This window comes from Paramormyrops kingsleyae, chromosome 13, assembly GCF_048594095.1.
Source record: "Paramormyrops kingsleyae isolate MSU_618 chromosome 13, PKINGS_0.4, whole genome shotgun sequence".
NCBI classification, from domain to species: Eukaryota; Metazoa; Chordata; class Actinopteri; order Osteoglossiformes; family Mormyridae; genus Paramormyrops; species Paramormyrops kingsleyae.
The window spans coordinates 11,282,948-11,299,639 of record NC_132809.1 but is presented as its reverse complement, the minus strand read 5'-3'; the positions used below and the strand labels follow the sequence as shown (position 1 = coordinate 11,299,639).

The following is a 16,692-nucleotide window of genomic DNA, read 5'->3' as shown; positions in this document are numbered from 1 at the left end:
GACCCTGGGCAGGGGTGCCAACCGTTCACAGGGCACGATCACATACTGTTCACTCACATATGTATATCTACGGGCAGTTTGATAACACCGGCTCACCTTGTCATGTTTGTTGACTGGGGGGAAGTGGGAGAACCCGGAGGACGCCGCATAACGACATGGGGAGAACATGCAAACGCCATACACATGGAGCCACGGCAGAGACTCAAACGCAGGTATGAGGTGTGGCACAACATGCTAACCAGTGCACCATCATGTCACCCCAGAATGATGAAAAAATCCTGTATAAGTCAGACACTTGGTTATACTATATGGAGTAAATTTTTCTGGTGCCCCTTTACAATAAGGCTCCCTTATGCCACTTGTAAATGGTAGTAACTCGTGCATAAAAAGAAAACCGTGTTATAACTTGTTTAAAACTGTCTATTAATTTACAGAGAATTGCAACCTAATTAATAACCAGATTCTAAACCATTCATAAACCCTTTACATGGGTAGCTGTATTGTAAAGTGGCATCATTTTCCTTTTATTGGTGAGCGCTCGCTATAATTAAACACCACAATGACTCAGGCACTGAGTGCAGTTGTGTAATGGTTTAATTTTTTAATTGCCATTGTTAAATTTTACATACATAATGTATAAAGATATAAAATGGTGGTAAGGTGTTCAACAGTCTTTCCTACAAAACATTTTGGAGAACTGCAAAATAGTGAATTATTTACTAATTAAAGTTGTTAGATTTATACAAAAAAGCTGTAGAGATTTTGAATATTTTCTGAAATAGGTCAACTATTTAAATATTGTTTCTTTAGATGTTATTTAAAGAGAGGTTAGTGCATTTCTAGAAACTAAATACAACACGGCTAGTTATCTTACATCAACAACAATAAGGAAAACGGGCTCTGAAATTCCTTCGGTGGGTGGATAAAGCTCAATGTCCAGAAACAGATTAATTTATTATACGATGTGTAGCTTGTTAACCTACCGATGGATTTTACATAAACACAAGATCTTTCCAAAGTTTTAAGTATTCACACTGTTCCTTCCATCTGCCCCCTCCACATTTAACACTCTGTTGTCATCTGCAGTTTTGACACCTTTCTGAGTGTCTTTGAAGAACACATTTGGTGTGGCAATGGGTGAGCTGCTGAATACGTCAAAGGAATCTTCCTCGTCATCAACATCCTGCTCCTCATTGTCAGGTATTATAACTACCTCCTTCTTGCCGTTGGGATCAATGTCTTCTTTGAACCACACTGACTTATAGCCTTCTTCGTTTTTCCTCTCCTTGGTGAGGATGGGTTTGACCCCCTTCTCACTGTCGGTTTTCTCAGACCCAGTTAGACTACTGGAGTCATGCAGGAAGGTGTCCAGGGCTGATGAAGTCACTGGGATTGGCTTGTCCACGGATGTTTCCCTGGACTTTGCAGCTGATATTGTGTCCAGCTTCAGATCTGTATCATCTTGAACTTTGGACGCCACACTGCCAGTGTCCCCATCATTCTGGAAGCCATCATTAGTGTACTGCATACCATCCTTTGGTCCAGAAGAACCCTGGGTAAACTACAAATAAAGCAGAATGTCAAAGACAAAGTGAAAGTTGTGAACATTGTAGTCAAAATAACTTCATAATAGCAGACAATAATTAACAAAACAAATTGCTTTCTAAGGTAACGCATTTCCTTTCTCCGTTCCCCGTATCTCACATACTATTGTATTATGATTATGCTTAGAGTTTTGACAGAGCTTACAGAACTCCGGAAAATGCTGGCTTCAGTCAGCTTCTGCCAGTCTGCTTTCCCCTTCTTGATACGGTAGATCAATAGGCCAATGATGACCAAGCAGAGCATCACCACTGCGGCCAGGCTGGCCCCCAGGGCGGCCATGTCCTCCATCCGGTATCGTCCGAAGGGTAGGGAGACTCCCTCTTCATTATAAACCAAAATTATTGAATTGCATCACAGATTAAAGGTCAGAGAACATTGAAAATTTAGAAGTTGGGATGTCTTTTTGGATTTTTTTGTTGCACTACAGGTGAAAGAGCATCGGAATAAAAAATTGATTGCATAGCTTTCAGGTGAGGAAGGGAGAAATCAGTAAATCATATTGTGTTGAAAATAAAAACACCTCCAAAACACCAAGGAAGGAGTGATATGATCGATTAAAAACTCACTGTTGGGAATCACAAGGGCATTTTGATTATATTTTTTAAGACAGCTGTCATTTAGGCATACATAGGGACCCAGTACATAAATTTTCCGCCAGTGCTTTAGGAGGTAGACCTCAAGCTACCTGTGGTATGGTCTGAGATACTGGGAAAGAAGGATGATGTGCTACTGGACCATTCTGTGGTATATTTGCCTGTGGTAGTCAGGGTTGTCTCTTCTGTTGGTGTCAGAGTGTTGGTGGAAGGGGAGTTACTGGTGCTGCCCATGAGTGCTGTGGTTACAGCAGTCATGTTGGTCGTAGACATGTCAGTGGTGGGATGAGCAGTGGTAGTCCCTGCAAGAACAGTAATGAAATTTGGTGCCAGAATCTGCTATGGTTGTTTGGCAGTGGGGCACTTGGGTGACCTGTCCTCAGATGGCATTGTAATTCTGAAGACGAATCAAAACCAAACCAATCCTTCCAATCAAACCCTTGGCTCCATACACCCATTTTCTGTACCCGCTTGTCCTATTTAGGGTGACGGGGGGGTTCAGAGACAATCCCAAAAGCTACAGGCAAGGTAACAGCCCAGGATGGGACACCAACAGCTCAGAGGACACGCTCACACACCTGCAGGCAATATGGTCCTTATAATGTTGTTGGACTGTGGGAGGAAACCCCACAACAAAACAAGGAGAACACGCACATGAAGCCATGGCAGAGACATTGTTCGTGATTATGAAATTGCAACACTTGTCCATAGTCTTGCAACCCTGACCTGGTAATACATGGACGATGAGTGCTGTTGTTCCTGCTTCAGCATTGGAGAGATCCACAGCACGGATCTATGAGGAAACGAACGAGAGGTTACTGGGGAGAGCATTAACTCCCTTCTCATCTGAACGAGAAACCAGAGAAGGTCAATGGTGCTGCACTGTAAGGGGTCTGTCATTACTGCTTACACTCACAGTAACTACTGGCCAGATAGAGTCTTGTATGGATCTGTTTCGTAACCTCACTCAGGAAGAACGATGCCTTTTTCTGATATGAAATTACAAAACAGAAAGTCTTTGTTTTCTTTTTTGAAATAATGAGTATCCACTTACTTGTAGGTCTACGATGCCTGGCATTACTTCTCCCTTCAGAAGTACAAAGCCTTCTGCTGTCACTGCAAAATCACTGTTGCCTGGAACTTCATATTTCAGGTCAGGATTTATACCCTATGAACACATTCCTTTGTTTAGTTTCTTTGCAGTTTCTTCACACAAAAACAAACACTAAAGACACTCAATACCAAGAGTAGCATCAGTAGATTCTCCTGTGCTTACATTGGCAAAATCGGCATCCAGTGCTTGCACTTTCAGAGGTCTGTTGAAGTTAATCTCAAATATTATACTATCCTGACCAGATTCACTGGAAATGCGTCCCTCATATAGCTTTTCCACAAACTCTGGGGGATGCTGGCTTCTTTTCACCACAGTGAAGGTGACGGTAGTTGTGTAAAATTGTTCACTGTTTAGAACTTGGGAGGCCTGTGCACAAGCAAAGCAAAATGTTTTTATTGAAAAATGCATGTGTAGCATGTATCTAATTGAAGCTACCAGTGATTTGTCTTCCTCCAGATTGGTTTCACCCCCCCCCCCACAACAAAACACTGCTGTCCAATTTTTCTTCCTCTTTCTTAGTGTTCTGGTTATAAACAAAGTAGGTTAAAATCTTATGTGCTTTGACCAAACATTGCAACACTTTACCAAAACAGTCAATATAACTGGCCCTGGAACATCTGCCGGCTTCAGCATGGTGATGTTGCCGCTGTTTGGGTTGATCTGAAATATACCATCTTCATTTCCTGTAGACACGATGAAATAAACTAATTGGTTTATACGCGTGATAATCAACAGGGCACACCAAGTCAAAACCCATCAACGAATTGAGACTGATAGAAAATCAGAAAGCTAAAAGACTGGAAATGATCTAATTACCTGCAACAATTCGGTAGGCAACCTCGTCATTCCTTGCTTTGTCGCCATCGACAGCATATACAGGACCCGGCTCCAATATGAGAGCGTCAGGCTACAGAGAACGCAGGGATGAGTTAACAAATTACTTATGAATCTGGATTATGTGGATATTTTTTTTTACCATAAGCATGGTTCTTCTGAGAGACCCACCGCCTGCTCCGTTAGGTTGACAATGCCTCTGTAGCCTGAGTTCAAGCATATTTTTGTGAAGCTTTGTGTTAATTCTATGCAGGGCAGGAACCACGGCGGACGGTTGTCAATATCAAGGATGTTGAAGGTAATTGTTGTCGTGGCAGTATGACTGGTCACTGTAGAAAGGGGGGAATCCTGCAAGGAAATGGAATAAGAGCCATTATCTCTGTTAGCAAAAGATACCTGCTGCAATACCTGCATGGGCGGGGGGTGCCTGAAAACATGGCCCTTTTACCTTAACGTTTGAAAGTCACCAACAATCATCGACCATCGACCAAATTTCACTGAGGGGACCCAAACCATGTCTGTACAGCCTTGGTCAAATGCGTCCTTTTCACCTAAACTTACATCCTATTAAATTCAAAAATTGCCGAAACAAGTTTCATCTACATCACCTACCTGTACGTGTAATATCAGAGTGTGTTGTTTGATGGAGTCGTAATCTAAAACATTGTTTACTGCAATGTTGGGGGTTATTTCAGACGGTAAATAAAAATAAGAATCCTAAAAAGGAAAAAAGACAAATAATTAGTTTTCGTTAAAATGATAATTTGTATACTGGTGAAACATTTTTATTCAGCTGAAAGTACCAGAAAAGGCTAGGAATGTACAGTACAAAAATAGGAATATAGCTAAAAGCACATTCCGCCAGTTTTATTTAAAAAAAAAAAATAAATTATGTCACTTGTTGGACATGTTGGGGTGCCGAAGTCACCTTTGGGTCGACTGGTTTCAGTTGGTAAAACAACTGATCTTCATCAATATCTGTAGCATCAACCCTTGCAACATTTGTGTGCACTGGTGTGAGCTGTATAGAAAGAATCAGCATGAATATACAGGTAAAGAAGAAAAGACCCTATATAGAGAAGCATGTGGTGCATGTTCCATTCAGTACAAACCTTGGAAACTCACCTCATTCACATTAAAACTGTAGCTGTTTTTCTCAAATTTAGGGGCATTATCATTCACGTTCAAAACGTGAACATAAACATTCAGGGAAACCTTATGGAGAGACAATGCGGAACAAACATATTTAGTAAAGAATGAAACAAGATCTCCACGTGTCACTCATTACAGTCCTTCATCAAGCTCCCAGACACGTTTCCAGAAGAGTGTCACGTGTAGCTTACAGTCAATCCATGGAAACACAGCGCATGTACAGGTAAACATTCGACAATTTACAGATGCTGATATACCTGTTGTCTTTGGACAGTGGCATTGTAATATTCGATTATTGTTCCATGCTACCGTGAATTAAAAGTAATGCAGTGACTGTAACTTTGTGACACTTGGTTTATGTAGGATATGAACATTTCGAGACAGTCACTAGTAGTGGGCAATTTGGGTGAAGTTAAAACTGCATAGTTCAAATATCCATTAAGGCTCAGCAGGAGATCAGCTACAGCATGGACACTTGTTATAGGTGGGTAACGTTACTAAAACATGTCATATCCAGAGTGGATTCCAGTCCTGTGCGGCCTGGGATAGTCTGCAGCTCCCCCATGATCCTGTCCAGAATAAGTGGCCGGAAGATTTATGGATTATTAAAACACATTGAAAATACTTCATGTGATGTAATTAGTTGCCAAATTGACTGTAGGTGTGAATGTGTGTGTGAATGGCATGTGTGCCCCCATCCTGGGTTATTCCCTGCTGCTCGCGGCTGTAGCTTTTGGAACAAGCTCAGACCCTCACGACCCCTGTCCTGTCCACCATCTCTCTGCTTCCTGAGATAGCTGTCAGGCTCATGGCAAGACTGAACTGGGTGGGTGGTTATAGAAATACATGGATCAACGGATGACCTAATAGAGTTGATACTCACTGTGTGACTGCCAGGTTTATTACAGTTGATTTCAACTTCAAGTAATCCTGCATTATCAAGGGTCTGAAACATGAACGTAAAAAGATTTCAACACCCAGAGCTGGATAGTTCAGATCCAGAAACATAAAAATCCAGACCAAGATTTTGTTTCAACCAACCAGTTGAGTGTGACACTTTATACTTGGTACTGGTTGGTTGAAACAAAATCTTGGTCTGGATTTTTACTCTCTGGACCTAAACCACCCTGTCAAATCTGTCAACACCTAAGCATGTCTCTGTTCAAAGCACAATATAAATGTTAGTTACCAACAGTATCACAGGTAGTTACAAATTTAAAACGTACCTCAAAATCCAACGACTTTACAACTACAAGATTTGGCCCGTTAATTTCGAAAGCGTTTTCTGGATTGGTCGATAAGGTAAGCGTAACCCCCTCCTGAATGGTGATTGTCATAATCTTAAGATTAATTTCATTATTCTCAGCTATGGGTATTAGTTCTTGGGGAGCTGAACAAACTAGAAAGAGGAGAAAAACATGCACAGCACAGGGATGCATTCAAAACAAGGAACAACATACTTTTATTTAACTTCCAAACATTTAAAAGTATTTATTAATTTTCTAGAACATTCAGAACATTTTGAAACCATTTAAATCAAGGCCAAAGTCTTTTGCATAGGCTGTCTATACAAATATCAACTCTTATAAAATACTATTTTATATATAATAGTGCAGAGCTCCGGAAGGACACTGTGGAAGGATGGAAAACAAATTTAGCTAAACTCTAACTCTGATTGAAACCATTAATTAACAAAATACTTACTTTCTTGAGCTTCACCATTGTTTAATAGTAAGAAGACCAGAAGTACACTGGAGACAGTACCGAAAGAAACACAACTATATTTTAGCTCCATAGTCTAGCTCAGGCTTCAAATCAATGCAGATGAAATACAGAAGAATAGCAGTCTTTGGTACCAACTGGTACTCCAGCACATAAAGCAGAGTCTGTTGGCCGATGAGTGGGACTTGACGTGCGTCCCAACCTTCGTAGCTTAGCTTATCTGGGTTTATGGTTTGCGGATCTTGCCTGTCATGGACTTTTACCCCTATAAATGCATGTGTTCTGTGTTAGGTTGCATGTTGTCTGTAAGAGTGAATGCAGGGTTGCGGGGGGGGGGGGGGGGGGGGTAAAAATTAGGAGAGAAAGAATGAGAGCAATAGCATAAACACTGGCACTTGGTAATTGTTTTGTTCTAATGGATACGGTCCCTTGGCATTCAAATGAAGTTTAATTTCTTCTGAGGCTATTCACTTACAGAGGCTCATCGGTTTCTACGTGTCCTGTTTGAGAACATTTAATTACTTCTGATGACTGTGCTTTAGTGTAACCAGCCCACACAGACCACTACCTAGGAGACTGTGAATACAGGTAAATTAAATTCAAATAGAATTATTGGAACTACCCTTGAATGGATGTTGAAATACATTATGAAAGGTCCCATTTTTAAAATGACTAATTTATTACGGACGGACAACTATAGGCGATGAATTCTGGAAACTGGGATTATTGTGATATTTTAATATGAATTCAATGTATTTTACTGCAACTCCTTAACACTTGTAAGCTGGTTATTTTGAAGGCAAATTAGGATAAAGTTCATCCATTTATCTTCCTTTAACGGTAATGAAAATGTACTGCCAGGTTCACGTGTAATATGGGGTTTCCCTGTTTATGTCCTGAAATGATCCATGGTGTCATACCTTAGAGTAAGTCTTGAATCCATACAATGACGAGGGGCAAAACTAAATGGTTATAACAAATGAGACAAGTAGAACCTCCTCTTTCTAAACAAAATAAAGTTTTAAGGAATACTTCAAAAGCACTTGCACTTGAATTCGAAAAGGACATAAGCAGAACAGCAGTACGGAAATTTCAGGACCTTGTTGAGGTCTCTGCTGAAGCATAGATGTCAAATGACGACCAGCTACGCTCCTGGGCTGCCACGATCCTGTAAAGCTTATTTGTTTTCTTTCATTCACCACACAGACAAAAGAAAACGAACATGAACATGGGCTGGGCCTCTTTCTGGAGCAAGAGATATAATGTTATGAATAGTGTTCATAACAACAAGAGAGATACTGAGAGTAATATCAGTTCGTTCTCTCACAGGTCATGTTCTGGCCTCACAATGGCTCTTCTCGGTGTTTCCATTGACGTGGCTCCCACTTTGGCCAGAGTTTTGTTCGACTGAGGCGGGGGGGGGGGAACACCTAAACACTTAAAGTGCAGGTATCTCGCAAGCATCCGCACGCACGCCTGGAGGCTTTAGTAACGTAGACCTTACACAATATGACCAGGCCCAACATAAGCCTCTTAGAGGATCTCTGACGTCGGCTGTCACTCATATGGCTACCAGGCGGGTGTCTACACAGCTCTTCATGCTAACTTACCACAGACCAGTTCAATTTACATTAAGCTTTTTGCACCTCCATCAACATGGGAACATTTCAAGCAGCCACACTATAGCTAAAATTAACAGCAATAGCCACTGACTTTGACTGATCTGGTGAACTTCACCATTTGACTCCTGCAGTGCACCATGGAATCACTACAATTTGATAATTCATGACATGTATTTGTTTCTGGAAAAGGACCCCACGAATGAGACAATGACATCATTGTCATAGATCAACCTAATTTCAGACCAGCAATGCACAAATGTTCCTGAGGACCAACCCCTAGAGAGTCAGCTCCAATGACAAGAGGAACCTCATTCAGTTGGTCTCTCAGATGCTCTATTCAGTCCGAGTAAAGAACCTAAACAAAACGTGTGTCTTAACGGAGACAAAGACACCACTCACCCCCACTTAGAGGAGACACAGGACCAGAGGAGGCGTGACCCTCCCTGCCTGACGCCTGTCTGTAGTAACTCAGCTTCATGGACCCTCTTGGAGAAAGACCCAATGATGTCATTTCTGTGTCATCATTTGTTCTTCTGTTGTTGTCCTTGTTGTTGATATTCCTTGTAGTTTTTCCATTCCAGCTCTCCATGTGAATAAGCATTTTGATTCATTGTTCTCATTTGTCACTCTTAACTTCCTCCCCTACTATAATTTTTCAGCAGATGGTGCCATTAACTGTCATTTCTATTTTAAAGCTTTTAAAGAGCTCTGTCTTTTGAAAAATAAGAGGATTAACCATTGACTCTTTGTGGGCTTTTGGGAATAAAAGGCATACTTCCCAAACCTGAACTTTCTAACTTTCTGGAAACTGTTGGAAAAGTTCTGGTATGTACGTGTACTTGTCTTCTGTTTGCTATAATATGAAAATAAGGTGAAAATTAAACTTTGTAAATACATAGTTATAATGATTAACATTATATTTTTGCCTTTTCATAGACAGTCTAGGTGACATAAAATGAAAATGTAATTGGGAAATTATAATATAAAATAGTTGCCAAGTCAGCTGTTCTGATTTTAATACTGCGAACAGCGTATTTTTTAACATTCAATATATAACTTTAGTCAGTTAAATAAGAACATAAACTAAAGGCATCAAAAAACAATGCAAGATGTTCATCAATCTCACTTATTTATCTAGTAGAGTATCTTGGTGACCCTGGAGCCTGGGTTATTCCAGGTACTGTGGTCTAAAGACATGCAGTTACTTTAATTAATTAGCATTGTTAACTGTGCTTGTGCACTATGATGGTGTCTCATTCAGTTGGTTCACCTGCCTCACGCTCTGATCTGCCCGGGTTAAATCCCCCCCCCCCCCCATAACAACAACCCTGATCAGAATAAGTGAATGGAAGATACATGGACTGATGATGTATGTATGTATGTATATATCCTTTTAAGCAAATATCTGCAAAATCTAAAAATAAACAGTCACGTAGAGAGTTATTCTGCTGGGGCAAAGTGACTAAGGTGATTAATGCAGCATACAGGCTTCAGAAATCCAATTCAGCTTTTATTAACTAACTCACAGTCATGCCAATCCAGAGTGTAATAAGGCCATAAACGGAAGCCTGTCTACCACAGAGCAGACACATTCAGTCACAGCTAGTATAAACACTCACCGCTGCCTCCAAACAACACCTTTGGACTGAGGGAGGAGTTTGCAGCGTTACAAAGAAACAGATACAATGACAGTCACAGGACAAAATCATGGGCATGTAAGAATACTGGTAACACAATTATTGTGTTACTCATCATGCGTCATTGTAGTTATATCCAATCAGAGTAGTATTCTGACTGTCCTTGGGGGTAAACTGCTTAAAAATATGCTTATTACCTAGCAGAGGTTTCAGCATTCAATTTCTTGTTGAACACAGTAAGTTTCTATTGCTCACGTTTTAAATTAAACTAATCAAAAACAATGCAATGACCATCATGGTGAAATTCTACCTCATTCTGTTCTCCAGGACACACGTGCGGGCGAGAGCAAAGCTTGACAGCAACGGGCAGCCGCCTGTAGCAGCAGCCATGAAGCTGGTCGGGTAAGGGCCTTGCTCAAGGGCCCACAGACACGTGAGTATTCTGAGGAAACTGGGTTGGAACTGGGAGTCTTGCAATCATAAACACAGAGGCTTAACCCACTGAACCCCCACAGACATGCGGTTTTGTGTATCACTTACAATAACAACAGCAATAATAATATAACTGTAATAATAATAATTATTATTATTATTGTTATTGCTATTTTTATTGTTATTATACTACCTTTGAGCACATGCTTCTTAACCCTTGTCTAAACTAAATATAAATACAATTTCTAATGCATTGAAATCAAACCTTCCATTATTGATGGCCATTATCGAAGGTAAAGTCAATGCAGCAAGACAGGGCTTGCAGTAGCAGCATCGCAGCAGCAACGCAGGCAGTGTGGCAAGCGCGCTGATCCGCACAGCAACAGTTCGGCCACGACACACCTGCCACGCAGCCGATGTGCTCAGGGTGTACGCCTCCACATCTGTGATCAGAAGGTCACCGGCTTCAGCCCGGGCCTTGGCAGCAAAGTGACATTCTGTGGGTCCCACAGCAAAGCCCTTAACCCCCAGCCACAGGGATGCTGACCCTGCGCTGTGACCCCAAAGCTTCCTCACCACTGTATGTGTGTCATGGAGAGCATGATAGGAATGATGGAAAGAGGATTTACAAAGTATCACTATTACAATTAAAAGCACTCATGGTACTCGTGGTACAAATAAATACAAATTGAACTAAAGACAATGAGTATTTATGAAGACAGTTGTGCTGTTTGTTGCCAAAATTAGTATTTTCAGTTATCTGACTTTTATGTGCTTACTTAATACATTAATGAACCAGTAACTAAGTGTTAGTTATGTACTGATCCCATGATTGTTCATCATTAATCAGTCATGACAGTTCATGTATTCCATTCAGGCACGATATCAGTCAACAGTTAACTAATTACTAAATAATGGTAAGACCACTTTAGGGGGCAAAAATTACTTAACTCATTTACTACTCAAGAACAACTCATGAACTGATATAGGTTTCCCCATGAAATACATGAACTGTCATGACTGATTAATGATCAATGAACACTTAGTTACTAGTTAATTAAGGCATTAAGTAATTGTGTACTACTACATTATTCATGTCCCCGTAAAGTGTTACCAACTCATCTTAGAGGGTAAGTGTCTTTCAGTTGACTAACTAAGAGGTGTCAAAAGAGAATATTGCATTGTTACATGTTTAAGTAATTAAAAGCACATTATTGCTGTTAAAGACCATTTTCTGTGTGACGTCACTCAAAGTCAGTGTGCCCTGCCTCCTCATATAATGGTTGTCGCAGTAGGTCTCTTTGCTCCTTATGAGCTCCAGCGCCTCAGAGTTTGCAAATTAAGTGCCAACTGGCCAACCACAGTCTAGAGGAACAACTGGACAGACACTACAGCCCAGATTGTTCCATCACTTTGAGTGTAATCTGTTCCTCAATGGTTCTTGCGGCAAATAAATGTCAGCAATAAACAGCACGAAATCGAGGTATTTTATTTGCATTATTAGTGTCCTCTATGGATGCAGCTTATTGAAGCAGCAAATTGGAAACAAGCAATTCTTCTTCTTTGCAGTCTGCCAAAACAAATTAAGCATATATTTCTTATCAAGCTGGCTTTGTAAGGAAGTGCACTTAGAATTTACATCAGCTGTGGTATTCGGAGGCAGTATTGCGGCTCAGTGACTGGCGCTCTAGCCTCGCATGTCTGGGGTTGGGGTTTTGCCATTGGCTCAGTGTACATTGACTTTGCATGTTTGCCCTGTTTTCCAACTGCAGTCAAAAAAGTTTACAGGTAGGGTAGTTGGCTTCTCAAAACTGTGTACTTCATAAATTTGTTTGCACACCATTTACTTTGTTTACACTGTGTGTACTGTCATTCCACTTTTTGACACTATATGTACTGTATGTTCACCTGTGTACTATTCTCGTGGGCATTTACACTGGAATATCCATGTTACGGGGTTGAGTTGTTTTGGTGTGTGTTTGGATTTGTCCTGTAGGTGGTGATTGGACCTTGGTGACTGGATTAGGTCATGGCTGGGGCCAGCCTTCCTGCCTATAAAGACCACCTTCATTTCAAGATGTCTGACCTTGACTTTACCCCAGGCTGATATGCTGGCACCTTTTTTTTATTAATATTCTTTTTGTATTGGTTATTGTTAAATTGTTTTTTTTGGATATGTTGCTTTTGATGGGTTGCCAACCTAATTGCACTTTTGGTTTAGGATCAGTTAGTGTAGTAAGTTAGTTTTCGGAAGACTCACCTATTTGGTTGTCTAATTTTGGACCTTGGTTGGGAGGTAGGCAAATGGTTTATACTTCTTAGGAAGTAAGGGTAGGGCTCTTCTTCTTTTTTGGTGTTTGTGTGTTTTGCAACCGTCAATGTTTTGATTGTGAAGAATTGTTAATAAATTATTGTTAGACCGAAGTCTGTGGCCTTTTCTTATGTTGCGTTGTTCCCGACATTTGGTCTGGGACCGTAACAATTCACCTGGGATCAGTGAAGCCCATTTTAATCTTAATCTTAATCTGAGTCTTAAACTGCCCATGTATATTTATATGTCCAGTGATCGACAGGCATCCTGTCTATAGGATGTTTCCTGCCTTGTGCTGTATGCTTCCAAGGCGTGAGACTTGAGAGCCCTGCCTACCGCATTTATCCGACTTTGCTCTCACACTTCCACCTTGTCTGCACTCCATCTGTGGGCACATCTATGTAATAATGTGCTGGCAGTGGGACCACATGTAACTTATTTTGGAATTTACCTGGAAACAACAAATCCTATTTCCTGATTGGCTGGCAGGTGGCTACTAACTATGTAATATTTGGGACAGTTTTGAATTTGGAGGAAAACTCCACTCTGTATGCCTGTGCATCGTCCAATAATTCTATATAATGGGACACCTTGGTGTGCATGATCCCTGACTTACACAAGGTGTGGCGTGTGAGCTGGTTGAAATGCGATGTGTCTCGCGGCCAATGCATGAGACTGGAGAGCCCTTATGTTAATGAGAAATGTTAGAGCAGGGTTTCCTCAACTCTAGCCTGTGTTTCTCAATTTTTTTCTGCCACAGGACACTTTCCATATGGCAGAGTTTTTCAACTGTGGACACCGGTTGCAAAACGCTGCACCAGTGGGTACCCAGTCACGGTCCTCAGCCTTGGTCGGCGAAAGTTACCAAAGGGGAACCCCCCCACTCACACACGCACACTTTGGATTGGTCAACAGCGAGGTCTTGTGGTTGGAATGGTTGAGAAACCATGTGTTGGGGGATAATGACCAGGCTGAAAGTCAATACCAAGGCCACAGCTGTAAAAATGACATGGTACAGCAGCAGTGTGAGGAAAGGATTCATTAGACACACAACTCATGCAGAAGTGGAGACAGAAGTGGGCCTTGCCTGGTACTTGCTAGGTGTCCCTAAAGAACTGGCTACTGGGTGCAAACTCCATCAAAAGCTGGGATGTTTTCCAGCTTATATGCAGAAATGTGCTGTCCTGCTGGAGAAACTGTCCAATCTGGGAGTTTGGCACAGGGGAGCAGCCTGCTTCCATTTACAGACACGCTCTTAGAGTATCAGGTGAGGAGATGAGGTAGTAAGATCCTTTCCTGTGACAGAGCTACTGGCCGTAGGGATGTAATTAATGAATGAGATTAATGAGTCATGATTGCTAGTCTCAGGTAGAGTGTGAATGATCTATAAACCTTAAGTTTACTAAGTCTATGCCTATTTTTGTAACCTGTCTTCACCAGAACAAGAAGCGGAGTTGTAATTTAAGCTTTATTTGTTATTACATGCTAATTCTGCAATTAAAATGCTGATCCCAATGTGTAGTAATGGTCAGTCATTTCTATACAGTTTTAGCCCTGTTGCATACAAATCTATGGATCCCACCGTTTTGCCCGTGAGCTGCATGCATTCCTAGTGGATTTAGACCAAGCACATTACATTTGTTTGCTAAACAAGTAATTGTAATGTAAATGTACATAAAACACATCATTCCAGTATATATTTTTTTATTAAAAGATAAAGGCTAGAGAAGCTACTTAATTGTTTGACTAAAGCAGACCTGCATACCCTATGAGAAATGGTGGTAGATCAAAAGATTAGACATTTTAACAAAACTGATTACATCACAGGTCTCCTCCAACTGGCTCTCAATACATTCAATCCACGCAAACTGTAAGAAATTGTGTAACATGCTCCCAAGGTTTAAATTATTTTGTTGATAAAATAACTCGTGTTTTTGAGAAACTAAATCACTTCTCTGGATAGTGCAGTAAATAAGTGATTGAACATACGCTGATCAGCAATAACATTAAAACCACCTGTCTTATATTTCGTAGATCCCCCTGTGGCACCGAAAGCAGCTCTGACCTGCTGACGCATGGCCTCCACAAGACCTCTGAAGGTGTCCTGCTGTATCTAAGCCGTTAGCTGCAGATCCTTAACTCCCATAATTTGCCACAGTGGGGCCTCCCTGGATTGGATTTATTAGTCCAGCACATCCCACAGATGCTTGATGGGATTGAGATCTGGGGATTTTGGGGCCAAGTCAACACCTTGAACTTTTTTTTCACGTTAATCAAGTCATTCCTGAACAATTTTTTACAGTGTGGCAGGGCGCATTATCCTGCCGAAAGAACATACTACTATCGGGTGATACTGTTGCCATGAAGGGGTGTATTCCGTCTGCAACAATGTTTAGGTAGGTGGTACTTGTCAGAGTCATCAGCAAAGGAGAATATTGTCCAGATCCTCACACTGCCTCTGTTGGCTTGCCTTCTTCCCATAGTGCATCCTGGTGACATTTCTCTTCCATAGGCAACAAACTAATCAGGGCTCATCTTCACCAGTCAGTAGTTTTAATGTTATCACTGATCAGTGTAAATGGCAAAAATAGCTTATCTACAAAATTATGGTTCTCTATTGCCCTCTGTTGTTTATTATATGCCTTGTATTTAATACTGCTTATTACCCTGGAGAGAATGCCAGTAGACCACAGTACCCACCATAATCCAACGTGATATGTGAAGACCCTTTGATAGAAAAGGCCTTTATCATGAGAAAAAGGAACTGAATGTAGTATATACTGTCTTTCACTGTATTTCACTGAATGTAGTATATATTGTGTTTCATCTATCTCCATTAACTATGCAACTAACTTTGGGGACAGCAATAAATGCAGGGCATATAATGAACAACAGAGGGCAGCAGAGAACCATAATTCTGTAACCTATTTTTCCCATTTACACTGATCAACCATAACATTAAAACTACTGAGAGGTAAAGTTAATAACCCTGATTAGTTTGTTGCCTAGGTTCTTTCGGCAGGATAATGCGTCCTGCCACACTGCAAAAAATGTTCAGGAATGACTTGATTAACGTGAAAAAAAAGTTCAAGGTGTTGACTTGGCCCCGAAATCCCTAGATCTCAATCCCATCAAGCAGCTGTGGGATGTGCTGGACTAATAAATCCAATTCAGGGAGGCCCCACCGTGGCAAATTATGGGAGTTAAGGATCTGCAGCTAACGGCTTAGATACAGCAGGACACCTTCAGAGGTCTTGTGGAGGCCATGCGTCAGCAGGTCAGAGCTGCTTTCGGTGCCACAGGGGGATCTACAAAATATAAGACAGGTGGTTTTAATGTTATTGCTGATCAGCGTATGTTCAATCACTTATTTACTGCACTATCCAGAGAAGTGATTTAGCTCCTCAAAAACACGAGTTATTTTATCAACAAAACAATTTAAGCCTTGGGAGCATGATACACAATTTCTTAGTTTGTGTGGACTTATATTTCTCATAGGGTATGCAGGTCTGCTTTAGTCAAACAATTACCTCGGTTAGTATGTGGCCTCACCTGCAGTCTTGGGGGTTAGTGACCACAATGCTTGGGGACTAGAGTGTTCGAGGGAGATTCTCTCCCTATCCTTAAATCTCTGCATTGTACAGGTAATTGATTTGATGTATGTTTGGTT

General features: G+C 41.0%; 1 protein-coding gene and 1 long non-coding RNA gene across 4 annotated transcripts; one reads left to right on the top strand and one right to left on the bottom strand.

The window, feature by feature from the left end:
• Window positions 1-572: 572 nt before the first annotated feature.
• On the bottom strand, window positions 573-7,243 carry LOC111859421 (cadherin-related family member 5-like). 3 transcript variants are annotated; one of them, XM_023842049.2, is made up of 15 exons: window positions 7,003-7,243; window positions 6,525-6,697; window positions 6,182-6,244; window positions 5,272-5,361; window positions 5,075-5,167; window positions 4,759-4,863; window positions 4,318-4,494; window positions 4,129-4,219; window positions 3,898-3,995; window positions 3,475-3,678; window positions 3,253-3,366; window positions 2,925-2,991; window positions 2,291-2,500; window positions 1,750-1,925; window positions 573-1,561 (listed from the first exon to the last, which is right to left on the bottom strand). In XM_023842049.2, the coding sequence occupies exons 1-15, from the start codon at window positions 7,091-7,093 to the stop codon at window positions 1,022-1,024; spliced, it is 2,292 nt and encodes a 763-aa protein (XP_023697817.1). In that variant the 5' UTR covers window positions 7,094-7,243; the 3' UTR covers window positions 573-1,021. The 3 variants fall into 3 exon arrangements, with proteins under 3 accessions (XP_023697817.1, XP_023697818.1, XP_023697819.1); XM_023842050.2 differs by having other exon boundaries at window positions 2,360-2,500; XM_023842051.2 differs by lacking the exon at window positions 2,291-2,500.
• Window positions 7,244-10,374: 3,131 nt separating this feature from the next.
• Window positions 10,375-12,905, top strand: LOC140578164 (uncharacterized). Its single transcript, XR_011982217.1, has 3 exons — window positions 10,375-10,515; window positions 10,607-10,712; window positions 12,708-12,905. It is a non-coding gene; the product is annotated as an uncharacterized lncRNA (long non-coding RNA).
• The last annotated feature ends 3,787 nt before the right edge of the window (window positions 12,906-16,692 follow it).

What these genes read in the sequence shown, in the direction of transcription:
- LOC111859421 (XM_023842049.2), bottom strand. Translation starts at nt 7,093, where the DNA reads ATGGAGCTAAAATATAGTTGTGTTTCTTTCGGTACTGTCTCCAGTGTA. An exon ending in TGAAACCAGTCGACCCAAAG is followed by an intron (nt 4,864 to 5,074) that starts GTGACTTCGGCA and finishes TTTCCTTTTTAG; the next exon opens with GATTCTTATTTTTATTTACC. An exon ending in CTCTGATATTACACGTACAG is followed by an intron (nt 4,495 to 4,758) that starts GTAGGTGATGTA and finishes ATTTCCTTGCAG; the next exon opens with GATTCCCCCCTTTCTACAGT.